The sequence below is a fragment of the Hypoxylon fragiforme genome, assembly GCF_022984875.1.
Source record: "Hypoxylon fragiforme strain CBS 206.31 chromosome Unknown GGS25scaffold_1, whole genome shotgun sequence".
NCBI lineage: Eukaryota > Fungi > Ascomycota > Sordariomycetes > Xylariales > Hypoxylaceae > Hypoxylon > Hypoxylon fragiforme.
In genome coordinates this window covers 3,606,185-3,632,988 of record NW_026054756.1, presented here as the reverse complement: position 1 = coordinate 3,632,988, position 26,804 = coordinate 3,606,185, and the positions used below count along the sequence as shown (strand labels likewise).

The following is a 26,804-nucleotide window of genomic DNA, read 5'->3' as shown; positions in this document are numbered from 1 at the left end:
GAATTATCTTCTACTAGTCACCGGCCCCTGCTACCACTTGGTCCTTTAGGAGGATCTCGAACGAGGAGCCTAACCTTCCCGTCGCCGATCTCAACTCCCTGGCTAAGAATGTCCACCTCTTCCTTGGACTCTTCTTTATTCGCATCATCCCTTGCCAGTGACTTGTCCCAGCTTCTCGCATCAATCCCGAGGATACCACCCATGTTGTTTCGGTCTCCAGGCACTGAGAACTCACGATAGGCGTATCTCCACTCGTTGAGAAAGTTTCTAATGGCCTTACCCACCTTGTCTTTCCCATTCTTACTGTGATGACCAGTTCCAGTGATGGCATACACCGGCCTGATTTCTTTGCTGTTGTCCAAGAGCACCCTCTCTAGATATTCGACAGCTTCGTCTGGGTGCAGGCCGTGTAGATCCACATAGATCTCCGAGTTTTGCGAGGGCTGCTTATTTCTTTCCTCATATAATTCGCGCGCTGCCTCACGATGTGCTTTACGCATGAGATCATTTTCACTCTGGCCACGAAGGCTAAGGGCTTTGGCCGCACGGGCATCGTTACGGTTCCATGCTTGGGCCGCGCTATAAACAAGATCAGCTCTATAACCCTGCACGAAGAATGCTTCAGATTGGCAAACCTTTGAAGGAACTTGTTGCGGAGGCCACCGTGCTTGATGGCCTCCTGGCGAGACTTCAAATAGGCTTTGTTAGCCCTATCCCCGGTCTCCAGCCATGGGATGTGCTTTGGTGTAGGAATAGCCTGGGCTGCAGCGCTATTCTCCCCATTCTTCACATTGGTAGCACTTCCATTACGGCCAAGCTTCTTCGATTCTGGCCGGTTAGGTCCGGATCCAGGTCCAGGAGAAGGTGACATCTTCACGATATCGGCTAGAGAGCTTGGTGGAAAGTTTTCTTTGTGGCCATGACCATGTCCACCACGCTTACCATGATGCTTCTTGCTAGGCTTAGCAGAGGCAGATCCAAGAGAAGGGAAGGCGTCGTTGTCATCTATCGACGGCGCACTCATGCCTTCCTTTGGTTGATGCCGACTTCCAGGTCGTGAGCGTGAGTGAGATCCATCACTACCCGCATACGCATGGAGAGGCTTCAGCCCAGGTGGTGGGGTCACTCCAGGAGGTGGATAACTAAAACTAGCAGCAAAAGGATTCAGTTCTGGGGTGGTGGGCCGAAGAGCTGGGAACGAGCTGAAGTCTTGGACCTGCAGGTTTTGGCTTTTTAACGGCGGGGTACTACTGCCGTCCACGTTGAGCCGGTTCATAAGGTGAGCTGGATCGTGCGAAAAGATACAAGTATCACCAGCCAAACAGTTCCCCATAACCCAATATCTAGAATTATATAAATCAGCATGCATAAAAACCAGATGGATAATATGTGAAACCTACTTGCAGATATGATTACTAAGATCATGGCTGAACCGACAATCTGCTCGCAAACATTGTCCAGTAGACAGATAGAATTTGCAGATGATGCCAGCCTTCTGCTGAGTCGAGGGCGTTGTAGGTCTCCCATCCGGTGTCATAGACTTGCCGATCAGTACACTCTTAGATTCAGGCGTAAGTCCAGAGGCGTTTGTGGATTCTGGTCCCTGAGATTCCATAATAGAGGCAATGGTGGCACTAAGATCGTAGCCGTGCATAGTAAGGGCAGTCTCTATTTCTTCATCGGTCTTAGACTGCCCAAGGATTAAGCGCAACATATCAAATGGATTCATGTCGGTCTGCTGAGCAGAAACGTATTCAGGAGCAGCGGCATTGAGGCCGCTGGATGTACCCACGGAAGAGGAAATGCTGAGTGCATCATCACTCACGAGCCAGTCAACGTTTTCGGTCTGAAGATCACCAAATATCTCTTGGGAGGGGCTTGTGTCATTGGCAAACTCGTAGGCATTCAAGTTCGGGCTATGTGGTATTACAGGAGCGGCGAACGCGAGGCGCGGTGACGGGCGCGGAGAAGAGAAGGGCGATACAGTCGAGGATTTAGTTCGGCTAAGATTCGTCGGAACAAAGCCTGGCGGGGCTAAAGGGCTCACTCCTAGTCGAGGAGAGCCCGATAAAGGGGTCGAGGAACCCCGCCATGAGGCAGGAGACGGCCTACGAAGGATAGTTTGTCGTATGGGAGGTGGTGAGGTCGCACTGCCTCCACCCTCGCGATATCGCCATAGAACATCGAGTACTGCATTTTCTAAAGTCGAGCCACTTAGAGATGTCTCTTTTTTCAGCAACTCCTCGAGCTTGTCCGTCTTGTCATCGTCGTCGAGGTTCGCATCCTGCAGGACAGGGAGACAGATCTCAAAAGTCTCGTCGGAGACCATGATTACGCGACTCTGATAGGATGACAAAAGTCAGTAGAGCTTTGGGCTAGAGGTAAAAAAAAAAAAAAGGCTATAGGAAATTATAATGAGATAATATATGGACAAGGAGGTGCGCGTAAGCTAAATAGGTAGAGAAGCGGTCCAAGTCCCAAAGAAGTAAAATAAAATAATCAGAAAGTAGTAAGTACTGACCTAACTAGGTATACGCAGTTCTATATAGGTACAAGGGGATTGGAGAAAGAAGGGAAGATAGGCGCAAATATGCGAGAGAAAAGCAAAATGTTAACTGAAGGATGGGTGCCACAGATAATAAGCGACTCTTCGCATTATGCAGATGCCGTGAGACGAGACTCGTGTTGCTAAAGAAAAATGTCCTGACAAAGCGAGCCGATAGAACGAATGTGTATCCGTGTACTGTAGCACGGGGGTAGTATGAACTGGGTAGCGTTCAATGTTGTAGTCTGGTGTATATATAGTTCTTGGTTTTTTTGGGGTGGGTTGTAGACAAGTATGTAAGGTAAGTAAGTAAGATGTAGGTGGTTATGATGAATCAGAAATAGAAAAAGAAAGCCTCGTCGGGATTCAGCTCCCAGTGCTGCCCGGTTGCCTCGAAGAGGTTGCACTTTTGCGTGTCGCGGAAACAGGGAGGCTTTCACAGGAGAGAGACGTGGAAATCTAGCAAGGATGAATGGTTTGGATAGGTTGATGCAATGATCATGTGGGGGGGACCAGCTAGGTAATATTAACGACCGCACAGTTGACGTTTGTACTATTATCTATGCTTTTGTAGGCAGAAAGTACTTTAACTAGTAGCCATATACTCCACTATAAGATACCACACTAAACCTCAAGGAACTCAAATAATAGGGCAACCCGCCAGCCTGACAACACTGACAAGAAGGTGGTTGTAAGCACAGACATTTAGTTCTAAACCTTTGAACTAGGTACTAGGTACTAATACTAATAGTTACTACGAAGTTACAAACTTAGTCGGGGGCCGGGCTTTGTCTCAAACGCCCCATGCCCTGTGCCACTTGACCTTTAGCTGTACATAGTTCGAGTTACATATTTGATGTACATTAGGTAGGTACCGCCATGTTCGTAACATTGAATACATCACAATATAGGGCCATTGTACGCAACTTGGAACTTACATTTATTTCCTGTATCGCAGAATGTCTCACACATATGGTCGAGTTCCTCCTTTATCCTGACTTGCGCACTTTCTACACCGAAACGCCCAGATCCATGTTTTATTTGGCCTTGGTTCAAATCTTATTACCATCAATACATTCAATGTTGGGTACGATATACCAATATACTAATATACTAATAATACTATAATGTATTTACGTACCTACTAATGTAGTACATACATCCAGATGTCTGGTTAACCTTGAGCCGGTTCTAGAATGATGGGCTATCGCCTGATACCTACCCGTGAGTGGATCCAAGCTCCTTAACACTCCAGATGTCGGGAATGAGGCGATGATGATCTACTATGTATGTACGTACTAGACCTACTGTTACCTTCATTCCACATATTCAATGTTGGTAGAACACCATCAAACCTACATGTATTATAGACACGTCCTAAAGCCACCTAAATTCTTACCAGAGCAGCTCAGTCGTCCAACAGTGAAACAACATTGAAGCCGCCGAACAGATCTGAATGCGGTCCATGTGTACATACCTACATACGTAAACATGTAATACTAGGTAGTTAGTAGGTACCCACGTAGTAGATTACATATGTACATATCATTACACACATGTGCACCATGTACTTACTATGTGCATGTAAATCTCTCTTAACTCGGACTTCTATATGTAGTAACTATCTTATTTCAACCTCTGTTGGCCATCACTTCAGTGTTCATCCTAAGGTATCTCGTCCTCATCCTCATCCCCGAAACTAAAGCCGAAGCTAAAGCCAGTCGTACCATTTCCAGCATCATCTTTGTTACCAACAGCTTCTTCCCATTTTCGCTTTTTAGTTACACTTTTTCGTTCCAGCTCGTCAAGAGCTTCGCCGAGAAGATGTGAATAATCGGCCTTGAGCCGCCCCACGAAGAGCTCGTATGGGTCTTCAATGTTCTTTTTGAAGCCGGTAACCTGGTCTGGTTTGTCTCCGAGGAAAGAAAGTACATCTGCTAGGTGTGACTTCGGAACAAAGTTCTGTGTAAGCGCTATTCCAGCTTCAAGATTTACTACTAAATGCCACCAGCCGCTCGGCACGTGTAGTATCTCGCCAGCTTTGCAAACGCCCTCCACGCAATTTGGCAACGCACGTGCTTCCGCATGAAACTCGAGTAACCACTCTGCTATACTTAGCGGGCTAGTGACTTCACTACTATCTTCTGAAACATAAACGCCGGGAACCTGCGCTGTTGGGGGAAACATAATCCAGTATTTCGATCCTTCCAGTACGGCATTCCACGCGCTAGTTGCGTTTGGGTCTTTGTGAAAAGTCGAGCCGCTACGCTTAGGACCTATAATGAGCCAACGATGAGCAGGCCTTTCAGCACCAAGCAGCTCAAACAAGTCCGGACCAAAACATTCTGGAGGCCAGTATACAGCATCTTTGCCATGTCCGACTTCGATGTTGGTCTTCTCGGCAAATCCCTTGTCAAATAGGTATAGTGGACTCTCATCCTCGTTGTTGACCATGTATTCGTGATAAACGGAAAATGGCCAATCCACAGCTTCAGCTCGGAACTCGACACTTGGGTATCTTCCTTTGAGGACCTGGATGTTCCAGTCACTGTATACTGGCCAACATTGAATATAATCAGTCAGTATGAACGGTTTGCCGCTCCAACCCTGAGCGAACTCATCATAGCTCAGCCTCTCGAATCGGGTAATCTGGTTCGCGTCAGGGATGTTGGAGGAGTATTTCTCGAGTGCAATATGAGTGCAGGCAAATGGTCGATGTATAACATCGGAGAAGACATTACTGCAGTCAATTTTACTTTGCAGGCCGATTGGGGCATTCAGATGTGTGCTTTTCCACGAGCCTTTCCATGCGGTTGGTTGTGTGCTAGCCCTTGAGGTTTATAGACATATCAGCTAGGCAGTACGAGAGATAGCGTTTACCGCTAAGGGGGTGAGTAATAGCAATACAGGATTCAAGGATTCATGGCTTATGACTCACTCAAGAAATAATGTCTTCCATAGTTCGTCTAGATGGCAAAACGCATAAAGAAAGCGGCAGGTAAATCCAACATCCTTCAAAGACAAAGTGTCAAGGTATTCAAGTATCTGTAGGATCATCTCATCTGGAAATCGACTTAATGATCCAAGGGCCTGCCGAGCTATAGGACCGGATGCGAAATATTGGTTCCCAAGTGGTTTGACGCCCATTGGATGAACTGGTATAAAATCAGACGATATATTGATACTTGATGTCTGCAATTCGCCCCCGTTCATAGCTATACTCCCGCCAGCACCGCCTCGACTAGGGATGTCCTCTGTAAGCAACATGGTTTGGACCAAATGACTAACCAGGCACGTCGCATGTGGTTAATGACTGGAATGCTTCGATACACAAAAAACACAAACCACACAAATACACTAGCTTTAATGAGTCACAAGTGCTGTGTTTTTTTTGGTACTGGATATGGTGTATTGACTCTTGAGTGTAAGTTTTGGACGTGTAGCTTTTCTTCTTTTTCTTTTTTTTTTTCTTTTCCTTCTTCCTTTTTTTTTCTTGGGGGGGGTTTTTTCTGTGGGCCTTCAAAGGTTAAGCATAAGTTAAGAGGGTCAAATATGTAAGGTTAGGCCCATCATTCAAATCAGATTTGAAAATGAAAATTTTGTACTACTAGTAGTAAATACCAATGGAAAAAAGATAATAAAAAGTCAAGAGGCAAAAAGGCAGTCGCAGTAAGCTTACCTAGTAGTACTCTAACCTACATCAATCACCTGTAACTTTATGTACTATGTAGGTTCAAGCTAGGTAGGTTAGGTACCTAGGGTAGTCCTGAGTCCTGACTCCTAAGGCACTGTACTACATAATCCACAATGCATCAATGAATTGTACTTGTTACGTCGTGCCTACCTGAAGTATTTATGCCCCGCATCAGGGTTTCGCCGAAATTTTACCCCACTCAAATTTTTTTTTTACCTACTCTCTATCTCTTCATCCAACCTGACGCCTTCTTCCCACCTTCGATTCTTCCCAATCATTGAATCAAGATTAATCTACAACAACTACCAACATCACACAATCCCCAGAACGTATTACTCTCTACTTCTAGAGAGTCTTTACGTCCATTCATTTTCCTTCCCTCATTTCTTCATAGTACGACTTGCATCAGTGCAATAGTCGTGCGCTCAATTAACCCAATACCCCACCAAGATCGCCGCCTTCAGTCTTCTTGAATTCTAAGCCGTGCTTGGAATTCTTGAAGTCGCATCGATCTTTCAACCGCAATCATGGCTGATAAAGGGCTCGAGGATATCGAGCAGTCTCAGATTGAGTCTAACTATGACGAGACTGTCGACTCTTTCGATGAAATGAACCTGCGACCTGAGTTGTTGCGAGGTAAGGGCCCCTACCCCCTAATAGTCCACTAAAAATTGAGCGCTGGCTGACGATCATGTTGTTTAGGTGTTTACGCTTATGGATTCGAGCGTCCGTCTGCTATCCAGCAGCGTGCTATCATGCCAGTTATTAAGGGTATGTTTACTTTCATATTTCCTCTCCACTATATATCTTCTGCGCAAAATATTAACCCCACCATAGGCCACGATGTAATCGCGCAGGCCCAATCCGGTACTGGCAAGACCGCTACTTTCTCTATCTCCGTTCTACAGAAGATCGACCCTACACTTAAGCAGTGCCAGGCACTCATTCTTGCGCCTACCCGTGAGTTGGCTCAACAGATCCAGAAAGTCGTCGTCGCCATTGGCGATTTCATGAGTATCGAGTGCCATGCCTGCATCGGTGGTACCAGTGTCCGTGATGACATGAAGGCCCTCCAGGATGGCCCCCAGGTTGTCGTCGGTACTCCTGGCCGTGTCCATGACATGATCCAGCGACGATTCTTAAAGACGGATGGCATGAAGATGTTTGTTCTTGATGAGGCTGATGAGATGCTTTCTGTAAGTATTAAAAATCCATTAAGGCCTTTGTCCTATTTTCGCCACCATTGATGCTAATAACCTACTTTCCTCCAGCGCGGGTTCACTGAGCAAATCTACGATATCTTCCAACTCCTTCCCCAGTCGACCCAGGTCGTTCTCCTTTCCGCCACCATGCCCCAGGACGTCCTCGAAGTCACCACCAAGTTTATGCGAGAGCCTGTCCGCATTCTTGTTAAGAAGGATGAACTTACCCTCGAGGGTATCAAGCAATTCTACATTGCTGTCGAAAAAGAAGAGTGGAAGCTTGACACACTCTCTGATCTCTACGAGACAGTCACCATCACTCAAGCTGTCATCTTCTGCAACACGCGCCGAAAGGTCGACTGGCTCACCGACAAGCTAACTGCTCGTGACTTCACTGTCTCGGCCATGCACGGTGATATGGACCAGTCCCAGCGTGACCTTATCATGAAGGAGTTCCGCTCTGGATCTTCTCGTGTCCTAATTGCCACTGATCTTTTGGCTCGTGGTATTGATGTCCAGCAGGTGTCTCTGGTCATCAACTATGACCTTCCCGCCAACCGCGAGAACTACATCCACCGCATCGGTCGTGGCGGTCGATTCGGCCGAAAGGGTGTTGCCATCAACTTTGTTACTGCTGATGACGTTCGCATGATGCGTGAGATTGAGCAGTTCTACAGCACTCAGATCGAGGAGATGCCGATGAACGTTGCGGATCTCATCTAAGCATCCCATTTTGGGGTGCTTAAGTCTATGACTTATGTGTGGTCCCGTCTTGGTAGGGGATAGAAGAGTCTATCTCTTGACGGTCGACTAAGGGATTCCGGAGAGTCGAGTGACGGGTTGATGATGCTCCCGTCTATCATGTTTTATGTTGGCACGTCTAAGGCCGTGCATTGGCCGGATATGGGCCGGATAAGTGGAAAAGTAAGCATCTGGGCATTTGCGGCTAATTATCTAGCACCTAATTCTCACTGGTGATGCATATTGCCTGACGATGGGGATCTCGGGCTAGGTTATTTACATGCTGCTTTCCCGTCTCTTTGTAACTAGGTCGCGAGATTCTTTCCTAAATCAACACTGTGAATTCTTATACGCTTTGTTTTATTGCAGATGTGAATCTTGAAGCTTGAGTCTTTTAGTCTAACACTTTTCTTGAAGGGCTCTACATATGTAGGTACCTAGAAAAGCCATGGTAACCTACAACCCCATCATCCATAGAATCTCCAATACATATTTTATGTATATTCAAGGGAGCACTGATTAATGTACTTGCACGTGAATTCATGGCCAAGAGAAGGGAAGGTTAGGTAGTATCAAATCTGGAGAGTAGCAACAGTATCTATCTAGAAGGTGCCTTCCTTGGGTATTAGAATGTATAGGTAGGTAGGCAACCACCACTGGTACACTAGCTCGTAACTTCTATTATCATAGTATTATGTAGCATAGCTAATGTAGCAACTCAAACTTTCTCCCTTTCGTATCAAACAAAAGGAAATCAGGCTCATCACGTAGTTGATTAAATCATCAGTTAGTCTTTATCATCACCAACTGAGTCGGCATTCGTTACAAATTTCTCAGGGGTGTTGACGTGAACACTGATACCCTACACCCCCTATACTTTGTCACATCCTATTTTGCTTCTGTCTCATCTCCTCATCCTATTTCACTATGATGCGGTCAAGAGAGGAAACGGAAAGGCTCACTAAGGTCGCGAGACTGGAGGGCAAGCTTCAACGTCCCGAAAATAAACTGAACGCATTGAGGCTTCTCCAAGTGCTCATAGTCAAGGAAATACACAATGCTAAAACTCAGATGGGTCTAATCGAGGCCAGATTTGAAAAGCTTCAAGAAGCCCACGCTGTGGAAGGCATTCGCAACGAAGCCATAGAGAAGCAACTAGAGGAGGTTCGGAAGGACAAGGCGAGTTTCAGTCTGCTGCTATCAGAAGCGAAGACAACAACACAAGATACGAAAGATGGCCTCGAGAGCCTCCGTGAAAAGGTTAGCGATGAATTTTTCAAACTGACAGCCGACAACGCCAGGTTCAGCAAAGATATCAAGACACTTAACAGACAGGTTGGTTGCCACCAAGGACGACTCGGCGTTGTTGAAGAGGCCCTCGATGGCTTTTGCGCGAAAGTGGCGGAATCGCGGGAAGAGGTTACCAAACTAAACGATACCTTGTCTCGATTAGAACCCATGGTGAAATCCATGTATGGGAAACTTGACGGAATATCTTCAGTTACTATGGACCAAAAAGAAGCGCTACGAGAGACTGTGAACGATCATGCCCGGATCCGCCAGTTCCTCGACTCCTTTGTCCCCAGACAGGAAGAGTTCTTCCATTTCCTAGAGAAGCTTCCCGAGGCAAACTCTTCTGCGGCGTTGGGCGGTAAGATTTGTCTACTACGAACTATACCTACCTATGGTGCTTATCAGAAGGCTAACCTCTTCTTGACTTCAATAGAAAGTTTATGGGGCAACTCTAACCACCCAGCAAGCTCTGCCTCATTCACACCTCAGCCGCCACCGAAAGCGCACCAAATGCTGGAGCAGTATAACCACTTCAGCAGCTCCTACCGGTTCAAGCGTCCCAAGAGCGAAGCCAGGTTCATCCGAGCATTTCTCAAGAAAATCGATCACAGAGCGGCATGGCTGATTCAGATCAAGCTCCACCAGGAATACCCCGACCTAGCGTGCCAGCTGGAAGGGGGCGCTGAGATAAGCAGGAAGAGGAAAGTGATCTTCTTCATCAGCTTTGAAAGACTTTGCTGGGAGCACGTCAAGGCCATCATGCGTGGGATCGACGGCAAGCAACTGTTCAAGCTCCTGGAGGCGGAGGAGGGGCCGGACACGGAAACGGACATACCGCCACCTCAATTTCTACCTCAACATCTACCTCTACCTCAGCCTCTACCTCAACCCCAACCTCTGCCACGCAGATCCACTAGAAGGGCGCACCATAACTAACCTTGTTCCCCTTTAGCTCACTCTCTAGTCTTTATCACCATGGGGAACGGGCGTGTTTGATTTCAAAATAGGTTCTTATTAACATCTGACCGATCATACTTGCAAGATACCTACGTTCTCCCTGTAGCTAGCCTAGCCTAGCTAGCTATATTTGCTCTCATCTCATTTCTCTCTGCCTGCTTTCCAAAAGCCAAAGTATATATATACCTAATATGCCTAATATACCTACCTACCTACCTGTCTGCCTGCCTCAATAGATGGAAGTTCAATCAAGACTAAGCTGTTCCGCACCCCCCGCTAGCCCCGTGGTGTCCAGACCGGTGTACTTGTTGATCCAGCCCAACACCTCTTTATGCCAAACCAGCGAGTTCTCGTGCTTTAGTACCCACTATAGTGAAGAGAAAATTTATTTTTAGTAAAAGCCAGCAGCAGTGAGGAAACTTGAGGGGGGGGGAGGAAAAGGCTAAGAAAGTAAGCTTACGTGATTCTCATCAGGGAACGCTAAGAAGCGGCTCGGTACGCCGCGTGTCTGGAGAGCTGTGGGGGTTGTTAGCGTCTTACTTTATTATATCGAGGTAAAGAAGTCATCATGTGTTGTATATATATATATATATATATATATATAGCTACCTAGGTAGGCGGGCAAGTCAAGCAAATAAGTAGGTAGGTAAATCACATACCATTAAACGCAGCCAGGCCCTCTGAGATGGGCAGCCGGTAGTCGAGCTCGCTGTGGATGACGAGCTGGGGGGTGGCCCACTGGGCGACGAAGCGGGCGGGGTCCCAGCGGGAGTAGTCGTCGCGGTGCTCCCACAGGGTGCCGCCCATGTCGTGCACGGGGAAGAAGAGCTCCTCGGTGGACCAGTTGCTCATGGTGCTGAAGATGCCGTCGTGGCAGACGAGTGCCTTGAATTTGCGGCCGAGGGGCTGGCCTTGGATCCAGTCTGTGAAAGTAAAAGAGAGGGGTGGTGTTAGTATGGGTGGTTGGATTGGGAGACAGGGGAAAGGGATTTGCAGTCTTACTGATCATGTAGCCTCCGTACGAGGCACCTAGCGCCACGGCGTTGTTTGTGTCGATGTAGGCGATGTTATTGGCGATGTACTCGAAGCAGCTGACCACTACAAGCATCCTGAGTTAGCAATAGCTCTTTTAAAAGTATCTCTTTACCAGTATATGTACGAGAGATATTGTTGTGGGGTGAAGGACTTATGACATGAAAAGGAGGAATAAGGGAAGGGGGTGTGTGTAGCCAATATCATGGTGGAATCCACTCACGGTCGTTGTACGGAAGCCCACCCCAATCCTTCGCGATATCATCCGTAAATTGCTGGCCATACCCGGTGCTACCTGTCGGATTAGGCATCACCGCCACATAGCCCTGCTCGGCAAATATCGCAGGATTCCACCTCGTGCTCCAGCTATCCCCCCACGCGCCCTGAGGGCCGCCGTGTATGAGGAAAGCCAGTGGGTACTTCTTTTCGGGGTCGAAGTTGGACGGCTTCATGACAAGGGCGTGGCATTCCCGGTTGTTCTTGTTGGCGCCCTTGAACCAGAATTCGCCGACCTGGCTTTTTGCTAGGCCGAACGACTTCCCTTCCTTCGAGCTTGATGATGTGAGTTCTACGTCCTCGGTTTTAGGATCGAGGATCGAGTACGAAGAGTTGTCCACGAGCGAGCTCGACGTGATGAAGAGGCGCCTATCACCACGCGCTAGGTTATGGAAGCTGCCTACGGTCCCGCCCGTCGTTACTTGCTGTGGCAGTTCTTTGGCTAATAAGGGCGACAAGGAAACCCGGTATACCCCCTGCCGACCGAACTTCTCGCCCGTAACGTACAGCTCTGAATCATCATGGCTCCACAGAATGCCGTCGGGTTGCAGGACCCAACCGCCCTCGCCAGATTCCCAGAAAGTCTGCAACAATGCCAGGTTATGGATGTCGGGGATTATGAATAGTCGTGACCGGTCCGATTCATATTGCCGATTCCGCATGCGTTTGAAAGCTACGGCTTTCCCGCTGTGTGAGAACACGGGCGACCCCGTGTAGCCCTGTAGGTCGGCAGTGGGGATGATTTGCGGCGGCGGAGGCTTTTCCTCCGTAAAGGTCTTCAGGGGCACATAGTAAAGATCAGACTTGGTATATAACGCGGGATTTAGCTCTGGATCTTTGGAAACGAACACAATTCCTTCGGGGCCGATATCGTAATCCCCAGCGTCCCCGAATGGCGGTACCGGGCACTCAAGCTTCGTTCCGGCTAGGGCGTTCACCAGGCCGGAGTCCTGCAGCTTGTCCTGCAGCTTAATGGACCCGTCAATCCTTTTCAGGGCGCCGTAAAAGAGGCCGCTCTTCTGCTCGGGTACCCACGAGTCCCAGTGCCGCACGAACAGGCTTGTGTAGACTTTGGCGCTGGATAGTGGCTTCTTCTCGTTCGCCGGGTTATACAACTTGCCCGAGGGCGTGGTAGGAGCTGTGCAGGCAAAGGCTATAGTGCCGTTTCCGATATCACTCGTTTTTATATTGGATATCGAACCGTTAAAGGTGGTGATTTCGTACGCACTACGTTTGACTATTAATACCAACTGAATATATATATGGAGAGCTTCCCCAACTTACTCAGAGCCTGGCTGGGAGGCATCTGCCGACATGAGAGTTGTAGTGGAATCACCATTCTTTAGGAAGATGAATTCATTCTCAGATATCCAGGTCGGCTCGGTATAGGAAGGGTCGTCGAACAGCTGGGTCGACTGCCGGGTCTTTATATCCAGAACCTTGATGGCATAGCTTTTGGAGTGAGAGTCGAAAGAATACTGGGAGACTAAGGTGAAGCATTAGCCTTTATGCTACTGATACAATGTATAGAAACATAAGATAGAGACGGCCAAGAAGTGGTATAGCATAACATACCGGTGAACAGGGCGAGAGTGCCGACGGAATTGGGCACGGCGGCACTACGGCGGGGGGCGGAGAGGAGCACCTCCGGGGTGAATTTGGTGGCCATGACCGTCATCTTGAAAGAGAATTGAAGTACGTTCCTATCTACCTAGGTGATGTGTAAAGCAAACAGATGGATGCCCCAAAGGAAATACCACCTAGCAGCCAAGGAGGTATGTGACCTCGATATATAAAGAACACAGCGAAGAATGTATGCATATTTACATACGAAGTATTGGAGTATCACTATATGCAGTTGTCAGTTGGAGGACTAACAGGGATACTCCACAACCACGGGTACACCTTCCTGCCGCGTTTACTACACTAGGTATAAATCCATGGATGTGCGGGGCAGGCAGACAGACCCTACTTACATCCATGTACCTAGTAACTAGTTATGTGGCGTTACCTAATAACTAACTGTTACCCAGTTACATTATATCACCGATGATGTATGGCACATTAAGATGTAGTTACCGATGACCTGCGTGAGTGCCAGACAGCTGGCAGGATCGTCGAGCGAGAATTTTCCCCCACCAAGCCACCAACCGGAACAAACATCCCACTTGACTCATTTCTAACTATTGGCCCATCCGTCTATCGGCCATTGATTCACTTTACAACATTTAAGACTCCTTTCAAGATTCTTTTTTTTCGTCTTGCCTAAAACTTATTTACAAGTCAAGCAACAGCAACAGCAACTAAACTCTCACAATGCCTACTGTCATTCACCTAAGGGCCGAGACCAAGCCATTGGAACGTCGTTCTCCATGTACGTTTGCCAAACTAACTCATATATTCAGTTAACTATACGACATAACTAACATTTTTATAATAGTGTCGCCCGTGTCCGCCAAAGCTCTTCTCGACGCCGGCTACGTCGTTCGCGTTGAGCGATCGTCCGACCGCATCTACAAAGATGAAGAGTTCGCGGCCGCTGGCGCAGAGCTGATCCCCGCTGGATCGTGGTTGAAGGCTCCGCGCGAAGACATCATCCTCGGCCTGAAGGAGCTCCCCGAGGACGACATCCCGTTCCCCAACCCGTACATCCACTTCCAGCACTGCTTCAAGAAGCAGACGGGCTGGGCCGCTTCGCTTGCCCGCTTTGCGCGCGGCGGTGGTACGCTATACGATCTCGAGTTCTTGACCAACCCAGATGGCCGTCGCGTCGCTGCGTTTGGCTATTGGGCTGGTTACGCTGGCGCCGCCATTGCTCTCTTGGCTTGGGCTCACCAATTGACCAGCCCAGGGACTCCCCAAGGTCCCGTACCGGTCTTCGACACCGCCCCTGTTTTGGCCGAGCACATCAAGTCAACCATTGAGGCTCCGCTACGCGCCAATGGAGGCAAGCCCCCCCGCGTCATCGTCATTGGTGCCCTTGGACGATGTGGAAAGGGCGCCGTGGACTTCTGCACCGCCATAGGCATTCCCGAGTCGTCTATCTTGAAGTGGGACATGGCCGAGACTGCCCCTGGCGGCCCCTTCCCTGAGGTTGCTGAGTCCGACATTTTCATCAACTGTGTCTACCTCGGTCCTAACCGTACCCCCCCTTTCGTAACTTTCGAGTCTCTTGCCACGCCGGCAAGACGTCTTCGTGTAATTTGCGACGTCAGCTGCGACCCCAACAGCGAAAACAACCCTATCCCTATATACTCCACCTACAGCTCGTTCAACAACCCGACGACCGGTCTCACGCGCGAAATCGAGGGCCCAGAACTGCGAGTGATCGCCATCGACCATCTCCCGACCTTAGTAGCTCGCGAAGCCAGTGACGAATTCTCTAGTCTGTTGCTGCCTAGCCTGCTCACCCTGGACCGCCGGGACAGCGAGGGTGTCTGGACAAGGGCGGAGGCGACCTTCAAGAATAGGGTCTCCCAGTTACCTCAAGCATAGATAGGGGATGGCCGCTGATCGATGAAATGGGTAAAAAGGGGTTGTCGATGATTTATGATAAGAGACCCGAAATTTGATGTCTGGCAATAGATAGAAGCCATACTGATCAAAGCGTGGTATAGGCGTTGAGTTATTGGTAGAGTACCGGTAATAGAAAAAAAAGTAGAGGCGATAGCTTTACGCAACCCATGAGATGTTTCAAAACCTTTACCCCCTTCGCGTACTATTCTTGTGATGACGGCGCTTTTTCGAACTAGGGCTGCTTACTATTCCCTAAGAAGTTTATTAAGTGTAAAATCGACGGAAGACTCCCGTGAGTTTCGCTGCAGAGGCCATAGCCTCATGGCCACGCCCTTCTCCGAAGAACGCAGAATTATGGAGCGGGAAATCTCATCCCTCAGCTTGGGGTGAAGAATTTGTCTACAGACTAGACCGTCGAGTATCTCTCTCAACAACATAAATAGTACAAACCAGCACAATGAAGAAGGAAAGGAAAGGAAAGGCTCGCCTTCCCTTTCTTCTTTCGTCCTATTCTTATATCCTCTAAACGAGGAAGAAATAGAAGCAATGCGACCCTTTTTAAAAACCGGACTCCCTTTACTCCCGTGTCTTGATACAAGCACTAAAACGCCATCCGTATGAATTTTTGCTGGGGGTGGGCCCGGGTCCATAGCATTTATAGGAGCAAAGCCAACAACGCCAAAACCATGTTGTATCATCATATTTTGTTTCCGGTTCGCAAAGTGGCGATCACGTACTACATTCAACAAATTCCCAAAACTGTACTGGCGTAGCTCAGTAGATGGAAGGGAAGGAGGAAGGCGGCGGGCTATTGCTTCCTGGAGGCGCCAAAATGTGTGCGCACCTTCTTAGCGTCGCGGGAGTCTGTTTCGCTGTCGTCGGCTGCGTCAGCGATGTCCGCTTTGCTTTCTTTCTTGGCATGGGCTGCGGTCCTCTTCTTGCCGGTTTTGCCGACTTTTCCAGATGATGTCTTGTCGGTTGTCGCGGACGTCGGTGTTGGCTGGTTCGAGCCGCTGTCCTTGTCTTTGCTGGCGTTGGCGAACGTGGTCGAGACGGGGGTCGGCGCCGCGGGGGTCGAGGTTGCGGATGCTGCTTCGGTGTTGTCGGGCTGTGCGAAAGAAGTAAGAATTCGTTAACAGAAATGAACGAATAAAATTGAGGGGGGATGTTCGAGACGGGGCGGAACGTACGTGTAGGCTGTTGTAAGAGATGGACGATCGCGACCATATGTAGTCGTCTTCTTTAAGCTCGCCATGTTTACGATGGGCGGCAGTACTGGTGCCCTTGATGTAGTTATCGAAGCCCTTGACGATGTTGCCGATGCGCGTGTTGCTAAGGTACTTGACCTCGAGGTCGGCGATGCTGTTCTCTATTTGGGACTATTGTTAAAAAAAGATGTTAGCTTCACAGGCCAACCCAACATCATAACATACACCTCTAGCCCGCCTGCCTTGGGCAAAGTGAAGTGACTATCATGGTAGCTTACCAATTGACGATCGAGCTGCTTCCGCTTACCAAGGAGTTCCTTAAGAGTTTGGCGCTGCTTGTTGTATTCTGCGAAGGCAGCTTGGCGATCGCCATTGGCAATGGCGCCGGCGCCGGCGCCGGGCTGCGTGTTCTCGGTCATTGGAAAGTTGGAAAGGTTGGGAATGATGAAGGGTTGCTGCTGGGAATAGTGAGTCAGGTGGTAAGTAGTAAGTTAGATCGTACTTAAATTCAACGTTCCGAATGAAGGTTCGTGTTTTGAACAATGTTGCTGGTCCGTGCATTAAACTACATAAACCTTACAAGGGTAGGTAGTTACTAAGGTTAGTAACTTAGTATTACACGGACCACGCGAAGTGTACTTGGTATTTCATACAAATTTGTATGAGACAGTTTGTACTTCTCGCGGCATCAACTCGATTACTAAGTTTCATTGTTATGTAACTAGTTACTGTAACATTGAACATTTGGTTAAAGGGGCTAAGGAGATACATACCTATGTATGGTTGCATCAAGAGCTGTGAGGTCTACACCTTTATACCTACCTAAGGACTTACTACCCAGCAACTCCCATACATTCATTATAGCCTCGGTAACATAAGAGTAATTAATGCCTTGCTCCCTTCTTAGATATGTAGTTAGTCCTATTAAGCAGTCATTAATACTTCGTACTATCAGCATCAGCTATAGTTATCGTTGAATCTCATATTTATCACGTTAGTAAGCAATAATTGCTACAAAATCAAACCATAGGTATTGCAATGTTGAACTCTCAGCTGAGAACCTGGAAGACAACAGCATGCATTGGGTCTGAAGTGAGTTTTTATACCAAGTCTATTGTCTGATCATCTATCTGCATATTGCTATGCTTCATAAGCTGAGGCAAAGCATGTTTGTTTGTGTACTGACCTTGAGACCCCAAAACAATAAATGCTGTCAACCAGGGCACCCATACACTCTTATATCTTAAGGATGGCCGGATCTGCAAATAAAAAAAAGGTCCTGCGAGTCTGGGAACATTAGCCTCGCCCATTCATATCATCACTACTTGAGGTGCTTCTCATCTTCTTTATTCGCTCCTTTAAAAGCTTTTCTCGCAGCTCATTTGCCCGCTGCTGCGGGGTCTTTGTCTGATGAAAGAGCATGGGAGTCAGTTCTCAATTTGAACATCGCATGAGACCAGTCTCCCTAAGAGGGGGGACGAACCTCATCAGCTGTCGAGGCTGCCTGGTGCCTGGGGGATTGGGATTTCTTTTCATCTTCCGAAACATCAGCCGATCTGTCACGGGCACGAGGGGACTTAGTAGAGTATCTCCGCTTTCTCGAAGGGACATCTCTAGCCTCGCTATCATCTCTGTTCACTCGTCGAACTTTTTGCTGTGACCGCGCATTATCCTTCCTTGACCTCTCCGAGCTCGGACTTCGTGTAACAGACCGTCTTAGTCGCCCACGCCGGCTAGGAGAAGGGCTCCGGCTGATGAGCTCACGGACATGTCTTCGTCTCGGACTACGACTTCGTGACTGTGATCGTGATCGTGATCGTGATCGGGAATAGGATGATGATCGAGAGCGACTGAGTCGTCGTGTATCCCGACGTGGAGGAGGCCTTGAGCGGCTAGCTGAGTTCGAATACCTGCGCCTTTTAGGAGCTCGTGAGCGTGAACTACTGTCAGACCTGCTGGCACTGCTTGGCGAAGAGGACTTTCTTTTAGGACCGTCTCTAGCAGGTTTATAATCTCTCGTTCGTCCAACAGATCGGTCCCGCTTTGCTGTATTTCTGTAGCGAGGGGGGGACGATCGACGTCCTCGGGAACGGTAGCGTGGTGGAGTAGGTGATCGAAGGCTAGCTCGTCGACCACGGTCGCTAGTCACGCTGGGCGACCGGGATCGAGATGCCGAGTCCCTCGAGTTAGGGCTTCCAGAGCGAGATGCTGAACGGCGTCGCCTAAGCTCCTGCCGACTACCGCGACGGTTTTGGGGGACATAACGGTCACGGTCGGCACGGTAGGAGTCCCGTTCTCGCCTTGGTGGAGATGGGGATCGGTCACCTCCTCGCCCAAAGCCTCTACCGCGGCCGCCAAAAGCCCGATCACCGCCACGTCTTCCACCACGCCAGTTATCGCCGCCGCGCCCACCACGAAAACCACGCTCCCGGCGCTCTCGGTCTCGGATATCTGCCAATTCGCGATCGCGACGTTCCTGTGCTTCTCGTCTGACGCGCGTTTCTTCGGCAGCTTTGTCCGCATCAATCTAAACAAGTTAGTGTATGCCTCTCATCAAATAGCCGATGATAGCAATCGTAATGGTAGTAGTCACCTTCTCTTGAATTAACTCCAATTTCTTAGCTTCTAGAAGCTCCTTAGGAACACCTTGCGGACTTGACTGGGCGCTCAAACATAGTTTCCAGAGGTCTTTGCAGAACGGGGCGGTATCTTTGTCGAGGAAGCCAGTCAGTTGGATCTGCATAGACTTGATATCGGGCTGCATCACTAAACGTTAATATTCATTTTGTTATTATCGTAGCCATAGTTGCACCTACGAATCGGGTGCCTTCAATCAAATTGAAGCAAAGCTCAGTGACGACATCGTCTTCGGATCCTAATATTTCGGAGATTTTGCTCGCAATCCATCTGTAAGAGACCCAATTAGTACCTAAGTCGCGGCGGGACGCGTGGCAGAATTCTTACTTTTTCATGACCTGAAGGTTGACCTTTTGCATGTCAACCTTCTGATTGAACTCTGGGGGGAATTTTGTCGCTCTCAAGAGCTTTGCATCTACGCTGCTCGCCATCATGGGTTGCTGGTGGGTGACCTTGTGACCGTGGTAATCGCGATCGCTATCTGTCTACCAGGTGTCTAGAAGTGGTAAGTTGGAGAGGGAGGATTGAATGTAGAGTAGAACCACAAAAAAAATGACGTCTGGAGAAACGCCATCTGGTCTGGTCATTCGTTCGTTTCAGCCGGAGTCAAAAGAAAAAAGTCTGGAGCTTGGACCTACTTACCCCTGTATATTCACCTTTGCCTCGCTGAAGACTGCCGTAACAGCCCTGGAGAGCTACCTACATAACTACCTAGGGTACAACTACCTAGCTAGCCTAAATGCCTTAAAATTACGGGGCCTTTACCGCCTATCGATAGTTCCAAGGTTCTAAGCGATACTGAGATAAGTGGATAATAAAACTCTTTCTACCCCTACTAGAGTACATATGCATGTATGAAGGGTCGTCTTATTACTACCTACATACTAGCGTATGTAGGTAAGGTATATCAATAGTTATTCCTTGTCATTTTCACTTGATGTCATTTCATTGATCAAATGCTATTTACTACCTAGTAAGCTTCAATGTTCTTCTTCAATTCTAAATACTTGTCAGTGTCTGTCAAATAATAAATTCTTCATTTTTCCCCAGGGGGACCATTTGGGTTCATTGGTCAATCCGATATCATTATAGATATCATAAATCATTCATTTCAGATTCATGTATGTCTCGGCTGTAGACCTAGTACTCACATATAGCTGGTTACAGTATTATATATTAACCAGCATGTGTGAGACTGTCGTGTCCATTTACGTAGGACGAGCCCGCTGATCATGCAGATGCCTCCTTACCGCAACATGGGAACCAAACAAACCCTAGGATATCAAATACACACCTTTTTGGGTGCCTACATAAGGTATGTAGGTAGGTAGGCATGAGTATGTAGTAGGTGTTTTGAAGTGGTGGGTAACACAATTGCAACCTGTGATACTCATTCATGTACTACCATGTTGGTAAGTTACCTACTCACCTAACCTAGGCATTTATAATTCCCCAAATGGCGCAATCTTCTTATGACGCAGACGAATAGGACTCTTCTCGTAGTGTAAGAGCGCGATTTAGTAGGTAGAATGTTTACACTCAGCTAATATTAAATTCAGGTCATAGAAGATGTAGTAGTCTCAAGCCAGCACTGTAGAGCATTGAATCATACATATATTCGTATACCGCTTTTCAAGCATCAATATAAGCTCCAAGGTTTCGATAAGTTCCCATGAAGGATCATCCGTAGTCATGTTTCTAATAAATAGCAACTGGCCCAATAATAAAACCACATTACACCGCTCTACCGTGTTAGGTATTCATCATGTTTATACGCCGTTTGTTCCCAGGAGCACCCATGCTCAATCATCGTCACCCTTCCGAGCGAGTTCCTTTCTTCGCTTGATCCTTTTTGTAACGCCAGTGATGATCACGATGTTATGTTGCCTGTGTAGAGTATCCGGAGGATTTCAACCGAGCTATCCCGTAATCACTTGGGGTAGCTTAGTTGGTTGACTTCTTTTCGCTCCTTCTTTTGATCACTGACTCCCTGAGCCTGCTGCTTTGACGCAAGAGCATTGAGCTTCTCACGTGCCCTCACCAAACTGCTGTTATCCTGCTCCTTCAATTTGGCGCGAATTTCATATAGGGAGAGGAGTGTAGAGGCTCTATCGATGTCGGTGTCAGGTCGCTGTAGAATAAATAGATGAGTATTTGCATGTCAGGATGTGAAGGGGCAGTCTCTCATTAGAGTGGAGACATACCTCTAAGCCGGAGGGAGTTCCAGGCATTGATGGAGTTCCAGAATTGGTTCTCGACAACGGGGGCGTGAGCATGCGACGACCGAATTTGTCGGTCATACGTCCTCCTCCAGGCGACGTCACTCTGGTCTCAGGAGTGCTGATGCTCCTGGGCTGTTCTTCTAAGCGTAGTTGGTCCTTCCGACCAAGTGTCCGGTTGGCGTTCACTAGATTTTTCGAGGCAGATTGGTCTTGCTACAAGGAATCATAATATTAGTAAAGGTAGAATAGGGATGCGACAATAATTTTCACATACAGTGGTTTGGAGATCGTTAAGATCAGCCAGCATCTGTGCTATCTGTAGAGCTTCCATTTTGGTGCACACAACCAAGATCCGTTAAGGATCGCAAAGGTTGGGAATGATTGTTTGCAAAGACGTGCAAATACCAAATGATATAGGGACCCAAGAGAAGAATCAAGATGTCAGTCAGGTTGGTATAATGTCTGTCAAGATGCGAAGTTGTCAAGGTTAGAAATTAAGAGGAATGAATTAAGTTTTCAAGGTTGCTGGAATGTTAGAAAGTTAGAATGACAGAATTACTAAAGTTCCTGTAGGTAGGGTGTACTGTAGGTAAGTAAGGTTTAGTAGTAGTAGTAAAAGCAGAGTTGGTCTTGTGATGATATCAGTGATATCAGGATAGGCTTAGCATTTTTGGCAGGGGAGCTGGAGAAGATGGGAGAAATAAATTATTTACGCATTTAAACTAAGGTTAGGGCGTTATTATTAGTGGAGTTGCCTTATTACCCCAGGCCAACAGGCCCAGACCCGGCCAGTCCGGTCATGGCCAAAGGATTCTATACATACTCCCTCCCAGGCTCCCACGCCTATGAATCGCACCCCACTAACTATAGCGTGCTAACACAGCGTCTAGCATGTAGCTACTAGCATGCGCATATGCAATGCTTCAGTGCATATCACACAAGGTCTATTCCAGGTCGGCAGGTCCCAACTAACTGGTAAAGGTACATATACAGAATACCTATTAGTATCCTTTTGGTTTAGTGCGATGGCGTTTTTCTTGAACAGTTTATTTTATTTTATTTCCAGGTTATTTTCAAAAAATGCTACTAATATGTAATACCTACATGTAGTAGTACATGACTACATACTAGGTAGTACTGTACATGACTACATACATGTAGTACTCATTGCCGATGATCGGGAATCCTAAAATCCATTCATCGTCGTAATCTTCGGCGTTTCATACCGTTCGATCTCCGTGCTCATTGCCGAAGCTGTCTATAACACATAACTAGTTGTTACGTTGTGACAGGCGGAAGGTTTCCCCGTCGTCAAGTCTTGCTATACTAGGTAAATGTGAGTGTGTCTATAAATGGCGATCATGTTCTGTGCCGTGGTTGACCCCAAGAACTTGCATTGCATTGCTTTGCTAACCACTTATCCATTAGATGATGAATGTATTTCGTCGCAGTATGTCGTCGGTGGCTTCTTTGAAACAAGCCAGCAAGGTCGTCTGCATCGGACGCAACTATGCGTAAGTTTTCCGGCGTTCGAGTTGTTCATTGTATGTGAATATATATATGAAGGGTGTTAACGTTACCATCTTCGCACAGTGATCACATTGCCGAATTAAACAGCGCCAGGCCAAAGCAGCCTTTCTTCTTTTTAAAGCCCACTTCCTCTGTCCTCTTACCTGGGGAGGGCCCTGTCATTCGCCCCAGGGGGGTAGACCTTCACTATGAAGTTGAGTTGGCCTTGATTCTGGGCAAGCAGGTGAAAGATCTTGCAGCAGAGGATGAGAAGACTGCCTTCGATTCTATCGCACGTAAGCTACTGGAAATCTATATGATTCATATATTTACAGCTGACTAATCCCTTCCTTTAAGATTACGCTCTTAGCATTGATATGACGGCCAGAAACATCCAGAATGAGGCCAAGAAGAAGGGCATTCCTTGGTCGATTGCCAAGGGCTTCGACACCTTCCTTCCAATCAGCAACCTGATTGCGAAGTCGGCAATTCCGAACCCTCATTCCGTAGAAATCTACCTGACTGTCAATAACGAGGTTCGACAGGCAGACTCTACCGAGCTCATGCTTTTCCAGATCCCCAGGATACTGAGTGACATCTCCAAGGTTATGACTCTTGAGAAAGGAGACATCGTCATCACTGGAACGCCAAAGGGTGTCGGCCCCGTCGTACCAGGTGATGTCATGCGGGCTGGTATCAAGGTCGACGGCAAGGAGCTCGAGGAGAGCAAGATTGAGGTCGCCGTTGAGGAATCAACGAGCTCATACATCTATGCCGAGACTTGAGTGGTTATCTTTGGCGGACGAGAGTGTCCAATTCATCGTATATATCAGCTATAAAAAGCCTCCTCGATTGATTCCAATACTAGGTTTCATATATGTTCTATATACCTAAGTACATAAGTATGTCGTATTTTCAATATGAAATCTACATGTACAATGTAAATATATGTCCAGGTGTACATCCAAGACAAGAGCCCACCAGTTGAATTGGAATCTGATTCGTAAGATACTTGTGCCTCAAAACGTGTCGAACCTTATCTGACAAGGTCTCACGTACGCTACCATCAGGAGTAACCCCCTTTTGAAGAAAAGCAGTACCACAACTGTTTTAGATAGGCTACTAAAGGATAGACCTGCGCCATTCCCAAATACCGCATACACTTACCTAGGTCGGCAGGCCTGTGTAACTACCTGACCTAGGTAACCATTACAAGTCAGCCCATTCATTCATCTGGCATTCCCCGTCTTATATTGCGATACTGGCTGGTCGGGTAGTAAAGGTTGTTCCAGTTCTCATCCAGCCAATCCAAGTTCTTCGACATGGTGTTGATCAAGCTCCGGCCACCCGCCTTGTCACCGCTAGCCTCCCAGAAGAAGGCGCCCCCCAGGCGATGGCTCTGGAGGTAGTGTGCCTTGTACGTCGTGCTGCGGATGTCGTCGTAGGAGATGAACTCCCTCGTCCTCGGATCGTAGCTGTACGTGGCCTTCGCGACGTCGTCCCACAGCTGCTCTGCCCCTGGCTTGGGTAGGTCTCGGTAGTACCAGACGCCCGGTTGCGGCCCCCCTTCTCCGACGCTCGAGTAGTTCTGCCCGAGACCGGCGGTGCCCTCGAAGGCGCGGCCGTACACGGGTAGGCCCATCAGGATCTTCTCTGATGCGATTCCGTGCGCCCGGTAGTGTCGTACCGCTTCGTCCGTGCTGGGTTTCTTGGGGGCAGCCGCGCTGCCGTACGCAAATACGTTCGCTTGGTGGCCGCTGACGGTATCCCAGCTTCCCGAGTAGTCGTACGACATCAAATTCCTAAAAAGAACATTTTAATTATCAACGTTGCCGTCTCCTTGTTATGGTAGGTGCCTAGCGTATTGCCAACACACACAACATATAGAATATGGAACATACCAGGTATCCACGTATCTATCCATAGCAACCAGGTCGAATTTACCGTAGTTCACCGGGCTGGCTGGACTCGCCACGCTGATGGAGAAATGATATCGCACACTGTTTAAGAGGGAGTATTTATCGAACTCACGCCGGCACTCCTCCAGGAGCTTGACGAAATTCGCCGTTTCGACCTCGTTAACAGGATACTCCCAGTCCAGATCGATTCCATCGAAGCCCCAGTCCGTCACCAGCTTCACGGCAGACGCCGCGAACGTGTGCCTGGAAGCATCGGTCGCGGCTGCTCCGGCGAACTTGGGCGAATAATTCCAGCCGCCTACCGAAAGGATGGTCTTGAGGTTCCGGTTGTATTTCTTGTGGATGTACAGCTGTTTCACGGCGCCGTAGACTTCTTTGGTGAAGTTCCGGTGCGAGTCCCCGGGGTAGCGCTTATCAAGATCTATGACTGGGTCTGAAGACTTCACTGTCCCGTCTGTGTCGATGTCGGCAAAGGCATATAGGATATGTGTAAGCTCGGAAACCGGTAGCTCCTGTGGATGAAACCCCGAGTTAACGCCCCTATCGAACTCATTAGCTCCAGGACATAGCTGTATGACTTATGGGGGAAGTATCAGACCAGTTCGTGAAATATACGGCATTCTTAAATCCCCTAAAAGGCTTAGGGGGTGTTTGGGGGGACGGCCACGGCGGGGAAGGGTTGCTAGGTGTCGCCGTTGGGAGAGCACTTGTGGCAGAACTCGTAGTGGTATTTCCAAAGGGGATACTGCTCGTAGTTCCTAAGCTAGAGCTTACAGTCGTAGCGCTTGTAGTCGTATTGCCAAAACTGGTGGTTCCCAATGTGGAACTCACAGTTGTGGCACTTGTCGTATTTACAAACGGGGCGCTGCTTGTTGTTCCTACGCTAGAACTCGCGCTTGTACCACTCGTGGTAGTGTTGCCAAATGGAATACTAGTTGTAGTTCCTACGCTGCTGGAATCCGCAGTCGTGGTTATATTGCCCCATGGCGCGCTTGAACTCGACGGCGCAGTTGTTACGTTAGACGGGGCGGATGTATATATGGTAGTGGACACAAACACCGTCGTAGTCAAGAAGACAGGTTTACATTCGGTAGGTTCTACTATTCCAGACACACAACCCAAAAAGAAGCAGTGGGCGAGAACCCACAAACAATTCCTCCACATTTCGATAATAATATACGAAGGGAACCAGCGAGTAGACACTAGAAAAATACCTTCTCAGCTGGCTTATCTGTCTAGAATAGGCCCCTTCATCTTATATATAAGACGACTCGGGAGCCACTCATCATTACCACCCCTCAACCTCCTCAACTCTCGTAAGGGGCCCTGGATTTGACGTGAGCCCTTCCACCGGGTTAGGTGGATGCATCGAAATGCCTTCTAGGGCCGTTGAACGCGTCATTATAGCAGGAAAGGGGGCAATTATCCAATAGGGACACCTGAGAACCCGGGTTTCCTGAGCACGAATGCAAGTCATTCTACAGTAGAGTGATATATACCAGGCTTTTAGCCTGAGTAGTTGAGCGAGTGTATTCGGACCGTGACGCGGGGGGGGGGGGGCACTAAACATATATTTTAAAAGCTATGAGGTGCATAGCTCATCTGGAGAGGACACGCAACACCACCACGTGCTTATTGGACATTCTCAAAAAGAACAGTAGGGTTTAGGCAGATGGGTACCTGACTGAAGCAACGGGACGTAGGATCATCTAGATGGGATTGATCCGGGAAAAGTATTTTGGTCGGTAACGGGTAGGCTAATAACCAGCGACGATGCGGTTGGTTCTCTGCCCATTGCAACGCCCGATCTCTAATGCAAGGACGGGGCTCAATCACAGAACCATCTACTCATAAATCAATATATGATCTAGACTGTGTAGGTAGCTTTTATATATACCTAACCAATCGGAGTGGAATGTTGCATACCAATTGCCACAATGCTGATAATACATTACGTGTGCGAGCAAACGAAGGTCAATTAATTTTAACAAAAGAAAGAAGAAAAAAGAAGGGAAAATAAGATTACTTTATGTACTTTATATACCTACAATAA

At 48.0% G+C, this 26,804-nt stretch overlaps 11 protein-coding genes across 11 annotated transcripts; 4 read left to right on the top strand and 7 right to left on the bottom strand.

Moving 5' to 3' along the window:
- Positions 1-17: 17 nt before the first annotated feature.
- GGS25DRAFT_517386 (uncharacterized protein) lies at positions 18-2,329 on the bottom strand (the record flags this gene model as incomplete). The annotated part of the gene is made up of 3 exons (XM_049263382.1): positions 18-579; positions 636-1,343; positions 1,401-2,329. 3 exons carry the CDS (start codon positions 2,327-2,329, stop codon positions 18-20), a joined length of 2,199 nt encoding a protein of 732 aa, XP_049121872.1.
- A 1,779-nt stretch (positions 2,330-4,108) lies between these two features.
- On the bottom strand, positions 4,109-6,140 carry GGS25DRAFT_472143 (Clavaminate synthase-like protein). The gene is made up of 2 exons (XM_049259407.1): positions 5,484-6,140; positions 4,109-5,375 (listed from the first exon to the last, which is right to left on the bottom strand). The coding sequence occupies exons 1-2, from the start codon at positions 5,810-5,812 to the stop codon at positions 4,211-4,213; spliced, it is 1,494 nt and encodes a 497-aa protein (XP_049121871.1). The 5' UTR covers positions 5,813-6,140; the 3' UTR covers positions 4,109-4,210.
- A 303-nt stretch (positions 6,141-6,443) lies between these two features.
- On the top strand, positions 6,444-8,788 carry GGS25DRAFT_472142 (ATP-dependent RNA helicase eIF4A). The gene is made up of 4 exons (XM_049259406.1): positions 6,444-6,875; positions 6,942-7,010; positions 7,077-7,435; positions 7,511-8,788. Exons 1-4 carry the CDS (start codon positions 6,767-6,769, stop codon positions 8,162-8,164), a joined length of 1,191 nt encoding a protein of 396 aa, XP_049121870.1. The 5' UTR covers positions 6,444-6,766; the 3' UTR covers positions 8,165-8,788.
- Positions 8,694-10,458, top strand: GGS25DRAFT_55122 (uncharacterized protein). The gene has a single exon (XM_049265851.1). The coding sequence runs from the start codon at positions 9,110-9,112 to the stop codon at positions 10,409-10,411; it is 1,302 nt and encodes a 433-aa protein (XP_049121869.1). The 5' UTR covers positions 8,694-9,109; the 3' UTR covers positions 10,412-10,458.
- Positions 10,459-10,466: 8 nt separating this feature from the next.
- Positions 10,467-13,600, bottom strand: GGS25DRAFT_472137 (dipeptidyl peptidase). The gene is made up of 7 exons (XM_049259405.1): positions 13,316-13,600; positions 13,025-13,226; positions 11,688-12,967; positions 11,435-11,530; positions 11,092-11,355; positions 10,893-10,948; positions 10,467-10,799 (listed from the first exon to the last, which is right to left on the bottom strand). Exons 1-7 carry the CDS (start codon positions 13,416-13,418, stop codon positions 10,677-10,679), a joined length of 2,124 nt encoding a protein of 707 aa, XP_049121868.1. The 5' UTR covers positions 13,419-13,600; the 3' UTR covers positions 10,467-10,676.
- Positions 13,601-14,056: 456 nt separating this feature from the next.
- GGS25DRAFT_517381 (alanine dehydrogenase) lies at positions 14,057-15,235 on the top strand (the record flags this gene model as incomplete). The annotated part of the gene is made up of 2 exons (XM_049263381.1): positions 14,057-14,114; positions 14,181-15,235. The coding sequence occupies 2 exons, from the start codon at positions 14,057-14,059 to the stop codon at positions 15,233-15,235; spliced, it is 1,113 nt and encodes a 370-aa protein (XP_049121867.1).
- An 811-nt stretch (positions 15,236-16,046) lies between these two features.
- GGS25DRAFT_55090 (NuA4-domain-containing protein) lies at positions 16,047-17,088 on the bottom strand. Its single transcript, XM_049265850.1, has 3 exons — positions 16,743-17,088; positions 16,447-16,635; positions 16,047-16,364 (listed from the first exon to the last, which is right to left on the bottom strand). The coding sequence occupies exons 1-3, from the start codon at positions 16,881-16,883 to the stop codon at positions 16,065-16,067; spliced, it is 630 nt and encodes a 209-aa protein (XP_049121866.1). The 5' UTR covers positions 16,884-17,088; the 3' UTR covers positions 16,047-16,064.
- A 467-nt stretch (positions 17,089-17,555) lies between these two features.
- GGS25DRAFT_55016 (uncharacterized protein) lies at positions 17,556-19,778 on the bottom strand. The gene is made up of 7 exons (XM_049265849.1): positions 19,744-19,778; positions 19,429-19,680; positions 19,281-19,371; positions 19,058-19,222; positions 17,948-18,991; positions 17,806-17,865; positions 17,556-17,749 (listed from the first exon to the last, which is right to left on the bottom strand). Exons 2-7 carry the CDS (start codon positions 19,533-19,535, stop codon positions 17,708-17,710), a joined length of 1,509 nt encoding a protein of 502 aa, XP_049121865.1. The 5' UTR covers positions 19,536-19,680; positions 19,744-19,778; the 3' UTR covers positions 17,556-17,707.
- A 609-nt stretch (positions 19,779-20,387) lies between these two features.
- On the bottom strand, positions 20,388-22,084 carry GGS25DRAFT_472128 (uncharacterized protein). The gene is made up of 3 exons (XM_049259404.1): positions 21,598-22,084; positions 21,306-21,536; positions 20,388-21,232 (listed from the first exon to the last, which is right to left on the bottom strand). Exons 1-3 carry the CDS (start codon positions 21,652-21,654, stop codon positions 21,032-21,034), a joined length of 489 nt encoding a protein of 162 aa, XP_049121864.1. The 5' UTR covers positions 21,655-22,084; the 3' UTR covers positions 20,388-21,031.
- Positions 22,085-22,636: 552 nt separating this feature from the next.
- GGS25DRAFT_472124 (uncharacterized protein) lies at positions 22,637-23,778 on the top strand. The gene is made up of 3 exons (XM_049259403.1): positions 22,637-22,837; positions 22,917-23,128; positions 23,190-23,778. Exons 1-3 carry the CDS (start codon positions 22,752-22,754, stop codon positions 23,615-23,617), a joined length of 726 nt encoding a protein of 241 aa, XP_049121863.1. The 5' UTR covers positions 22,637-22,751; the 3' UTR covers positions 23,618-23,778.
- Positions 23,779-23,837: 59 nt separating this feature from the next.
- GGS25DRAFT_54896 (glycoside hydrolase family 18 protein) lies at positions 23,838-26,219 on the bottom strand. The gene is made up of 3 exons (XM_049265848.1): positions 25,350-26,219; positions 24,734-25,291; positions 23,838-24,634 (listed from the first exon to the last, which is right to left on the bottom strand). Exons 1-3 carry the CDS (start codon positions 25,913-25,915, stop codon positions 24,058-24,060), a joined length of 1,701 nt encoding a protein of 566 aa, XP_049121862.1. The 5' UTR covers positions 25,916-26,219; the 3' UTR covers positions 23,838-24,057.
- Between the last annotated feature and the right edge of the window lie 585 nt (positions 26,220-26,804).